Source organism: Branchiostoma belcheri, unplaced genomic scaffold, assembly GCF_001625305.1.
Source record: "Branchiostoma belcheri isolate BF01 breed outbred unplaced genomic scaffold, Haploidv18h27 scaffold285, whole genome shotgun sequence".
Taxonomy (NCBI): Eukaryota; Metazoa; Chordata; class Leptocardii; order Amphioxiformes; family Branchiostomatidae; genus Branchiostoma; species Branchiostoma belcheri.
In genome coordinates, this window is record NW_017803893.1 from 110,814 (window position 1) to 116,267 (window position 5,454).

The window sequence follows — 5,454 nt, forward strand, 5'->3', positions numbered from 1 at the left end:
TAAATGAACGGTGGACTGGAAGGGTTGAGCACCATACCTAACGTACCCCGGGCTGCGTGAGGAAACAGACAGAAAATTGCCGGCTCTGTCCTTGGTGCTGAACTCACTGTCCGGGCGGATAGGTTCTGTTTATTCTTACTTTATCATATTTCTGTATCCTTAACTAGAAAGAAAATATAACATGTATAGCAAGTGTGAAAGGTAATCTGTAATATCGGCTTGTAACAGGAAGAAGTGATTTTTTTCTGTTTTGTCGTAGGTTGGGAAGGACGTTTGTTGTTTGGAGTCGGACCGCTTCTGCTCCTACATGTAACGTTTTAGACTCTTTTTACAAAGCATGTGCAAAGTAAAATCCTTCGCCCACCATCTGACATGAACGCTTTTCTTCTTCTTGGTATATGGTAAAATATGTTCAACTGCAGTGTTTGTGTAAGGGGTTTGTTGTTGATCGTCATGGGATTTCCGCCTCCGAGTAAAGTAAGAGCAAGACAAGAAAAGAAGAGGACACAGAGCACAAAAAAAAGACGTCCGTACACAAAGACTTCAACTCAAAAACGTCTTCTTTATTCTACGAACGTGATCGAACGTCGTCGATCTTAACGTATACGTACGGATCCTAACGTAGCCGTTCGGACGTCGAACGGACGCTAACGTCGCCGTTCGAACGTCCGAACGGCTTACCTAATGCAACATCTAAACACCTTATGTCATTCCCTACACTTGGTCAACTTTGGTCAAGGGAGGAGGTAACGTTACATGTAGACAATCAGGAAGAGTTGTTACTGATACATGTAAACTTGTTTCTAAGTACAGGTAGAAGTGTTTGAGTTCTGTAAAGTAAACAAACCATATCGCTGTACAGGTAGCCAGAAAAAAATAAAATTTGACAATTCCTTGGTACATTTGGTTCGCTCAGTATTGTGGCAACTTTAATAAAGGAAGGAATGAAGTACCAAATGCACGTGTCGGTGCAGAGGAAAGATCAGTGACTTATAAATAACAGTAGAATTACAAGAGGTGTGTAAAGTACACACACTATACAGCTGTACAAATAGCCAAAAAGATGACCAATCTAAAATATTTGGCTCGCTCAGTGTTAAGTCAACTTTAACAAAGGAAGAAACCAAAAGGTCAGTTTATTCTAAGCTATTTCTGTCTAAAGTGGCATGTAAATACGGGCAGGTGTAGGGAAGGTTTAAATACGAGCCTACATCAGGGTTGTAGCCAGACTAGCCTGACCGCCGCCATGATGCTGTACCTGATCCTCCTCATCACTGCCGTCTGCAGCTCCGTCTGTGGGACATGGCAGGACACACGGCACCTTCCATGGAGCACCTCCGACTTGTGCCTCATACGGAAAGGATGCCAGGGAATCGGTAGGTGATGAATGCTAAATAGAATCTATTTGTACCATATGTTTCGTTATTAATTTACAGGTGCAGAAAATTTAGACCCAGATTCGATCTACGTCCAGGGACAATATCATATTGTAGTACTACAGTAGTGCAATGTCATTTTTTAGAGAGTGAAACAGGAGTACATATGAGTTTCTCATATGTTTTTACTAAGATATATAATAATAATAATACTGTCGCAACGGCAGAGTGCGTGACTCGGAATCAAGAGGTCCTGGGTTCGAGTCCTGACATGCCACCGATCTTGTGCCCTTGGGAAAGGCACTTTACACAACTTTCCCCACTAGACTCAGAATTCTAATTTACTTCAGTTATATAATATTTTAGATTCAAGGGACTCAATGGCAATGCTGTTATTTCAAGTTTATATGTAGATCTCATAATCTCATGATTTTCTCCATCCAGCTCTGACCAAGCCGAGCCCCGATGTCACCTTTCCGATGAAGGACCTGTGCAGAGCTGCAGGGAGCATGCTCAGTTCACTCGACCCCGACATCTGTGGTTAGTGCATGGCTTTTAAGTCTGGAGAGGGATGAAATATATATGTTTTTTCGTTCGCTTATGTGTGTTTACAAATATAACTCACAGAAAGCTTTACGGGTTTTAGATATCGGGCTCAAGATTATGCGTTTTTTTTAATCATTATTGTGTATCTGTATTTTTAGGTAAACGAAAATGACATCCCCCTGCTGTATGTGTTGTTGTATCGACAATTAGCAACAGCAGTTGTTTACCATAGCAGTTAAGCCTTGTGGGATTTTCAGACTATACTGTATACTATACTTTTCAGACTAGACTATATAAGAAAGGGACGAGCCTGAATTTTGCACTGTATCATAATTGTAATACCACCTATCTTGTAAGTCATAGAGTGTTGCTGATAAAATTATTCTGGTTCATGTGATGTATGAAATTGCCTGTAGTCTGCATTATAACTTTTCGGAGGTTTTAAAATAAGATTTTTTTTCTAATTTATTGTAAACCTCTGGATTATTCTAAACTTTCTAACTAAGGAGTTAAAACGCTCTCTTTCAGCCTTAGTGTACCTGTATTACAACAGTTGTGTGTTTCATTGTTTGTTTATCAGAGGGAGTTATTGTCTTTTCTATGTTGCTATTGCAAAAGTTAACGCCGAGCTCACGTGGAAAGTTTGTGCCTTGTGGATCTAAGTAACCCCCGATTTGATGTTTCCTTACAGAATCGCTACTGTCTGTGGAAAGAGAGGACCAAGCGGACAACGACAAGCCTTATCCAGGCGACTCGGACAGCCAGCCTCCTCAGCCAGACCTGGTTTCCCTGGCCCTCAGCGGGCGCACAAACTACTTTTCCGACTGTTCTGAGATTCACAAAGCCCTGTCCCTGTTCAATGCTGTGTCTAGTGGTGTACACGACATCATGCCTGTAGGTCTGACCAGCCCGATCTCTGTGTACTGTGATCAGACCACAGATGGGGGAGGGTGGACGGTCATACAGAGGAGGTTTGACGGGTCTGTCGACTTTAACCGACCTTGGGATGACTTTAAGTATGGGTTTGGGTCAGCCGATGGGGAGCAGTGGTTGGGGTTGGAGAATATGTACCGGTTAACCAGTCAAGACGCGTATGAGTTGTACATAGAGCTGGAAGATTGGTACAGCGTGGTCAAGTACGCCAAGTATTCGTCATTCTCGGTAGGGAGTAGTAGTTCCTACTATCGCCTTTCTGTCGGTGGGTACAGTGGGACCGCTGGGGATGGGTTCTATACATCAGAGTCATCATCACACGGTTACTTCCTCTCGGGTCAGGGCTTTAGTGCTAGGGATGTAGACCATGATGCCCATAGCGGCGGGTCGTGTGCTGTTGGCAATCCTTACTACACGGGAGCGTGGTGGTACCACTCCTGTGCTGCATCTGCCCTGAACGGCCCGTACCTCCGCCCATCTGACCGTACCAGCAACAGTGGCGGGGGCATCTATTGGTACCCGTTTGGAGGCTCCTATAACTCATATCTGAAAAAGTCCAAAATGATGGTCCGTCCTGCCAACTTCCAGCCTTGAAGTGCCGGACACTAACCCAGCTGACAAGTCGAGGATTCAAAGTGTTACGTTTGGGCAAACCATCTTCCCACTCTCACTCTGTCTAAATTTTTCTTGAATATGTGAAATCTTGAAACTTTATAAAACTCTTGACTTTCCTAATAGATGGTACACTAGCTGGTTTGCCATGTTTGAAACATTTCCCTGTCAGGCTGTATCAGGGTTAAATCACAATAAAGAGTATTGCTGCAGTGTTTGTTTCTTTAAAATGTTTGTTTCCTTTTTAATTCCACAGTAAGTTCTACAGCCTTAAGCTTGAATAAGAAACCATGGACCTTCTTACCCGAGTAGAAACAAATGGTACAGTCGGACTATGTTATAGTTATGTAAATCAGGCGTTCCCGCCAATTTCGACAGACAACATGGCGGGGTGAGTACATGTAGAGTTTTTCTTATTTTCCTACCTCCTGTAAAGATGTGGTTTTACTGTCGCAACTGGGGTTCGCTTAAAGAGCGCGGGCGTAAAGGTTCTACAGCAAGTCTCATTTCATTTCAACCATCTTTTCTATTAGCAAGGCAGGGAATACGAGCGATGGCCGTTTTTGTTCACATAAACGTTACTTGTAATCGTGAGTTTTATCTAAATCAGGCTCACACAGACAACAAAGACTCAGGTTACTAGATATGATTCACACAGTCTTTATTCACACAGAACTGCCATGTTGCTGATAACACAAGAATTGCACCCATCGAAAGTATAGATGTATCGAGAATTACAAAAGTTTGACAAACATTGCCAACTGCACAAAGGAGTATTCGTAATTTTAGTACATGTACAGAATAGTTATGTATGTGAAATGGTATTACATTTAGACCATGTGTACAATCAGGATGTTGAAATACAAAACAGTACAAGCCCGTACAGTACTACATGAAGTGTTCCACGAAGTGCATACAGAGTACACTAGAAAACTGTATCTTGGATTATATAGTACATGTGTATAACAGAAGATAAAGCAGTCTGCAGGATTGAACAAAAACACAAAAGTGTATTTAGTTTCTAATGTACTTTGAAGTTTCAAAAAGAAGTTGACAGAAACTGAAGCAAACCCGGCGGAAACCAGACCCCTTCAGTCTTCCGTCTCCCCAGTCAGGAAAAATGGCCGACCTACAAGCAGACAGCGGAGAAAACTCCACCTGATGTGAGGGCGGCATTTTTGTTTTCTTATGTTGACAATTAAAAAAAACTAGTTATATTTTAATATCTTTATGTACCTAGTATGAATCCTACAGAAATTGAAAAAAGGGGAAAACAGCAAAATTTAAAGAAATTGATCTATCTGTTTATAATCTAAACATTTCTAGATATATTTGAATAATTTATCTACCTATAAATGCTATACTTTAATGTTGGATGTAATCCTACAGAAATTGAAAAAAGGGAAAACACAGCGAAAATTGAAAAGAAGAAATTGATCTATCTATAACCTAAAAGGTTACAATGTTTGTCATTATATCAGGTGCCTTTAGGTCACCTAACATGACGGCACAAGTTTTCGTACCCTCGGTCCTCCGTACCCTCGGTTCCCTGTACCCTCGTCTGTAACTAGTCCTCCCGAGGGCCCGCCTGGTCCCAGGTCTGTCAGCCGAAGCTCCCCCGAACCCCCCCCCCCACTTCCCGGGTTGCCGTAAGGCCCCGACAACAAACAACACCGAACACAAAAACAAAGCAATAAGGACAGAAGAAAGGGGACAGTAAGGATAAAATAGAGGATAGGAGACATAAAAGTGGACAATAAAGGATGGAGGATAGAAGAGACACAATAGACAGCAGACAGAGGAGGACAGGAGACAGGTAGGGGATAGAAGAGACACAATAGACAGCAGACAGAGGACAGGAGACAGTAGGGGATAGAAGAGACACAATAGACAGCAGACAGAGGAGGATAGGAGACAGGTAGGGGATAGAAGAGACACAATAGACAGCAGACAGAGGACAGGAGACAGGTAGGGGATAGAAGAGACA

General features: G+C 42.4%; 1 protein-coding gene across 1 annotated transcript; it reads left to right on the top strand.

Annotated features, from left to right (window-relative positions):
- The first annotated feature begins 1,243 nt into the window (after positions 1-1,243).
- Positions 1,244-3,520, top strand: LOC109472839 (angiopoietin-related protein 2-like). The gene is made up of 3 exons (XM_019772698.1): positions 1,244-1,376; positions 1,821-1,916; positions 2,614-3,520. The coding sequence occupies exons 1-3, from the start codon at positions 1,247-1,249 to the stop codon at positions 3,447-3,449; spliced, it is 1,062 nt and encodes a 353-aa protein (XP_019628257.1). The 5' UTR covers positions 1,244-1,246; the 3' UTR covers positions 3,450-3,520.
- Positions 3,521-5,454: the final 1,934 nt, after the last annotated feature.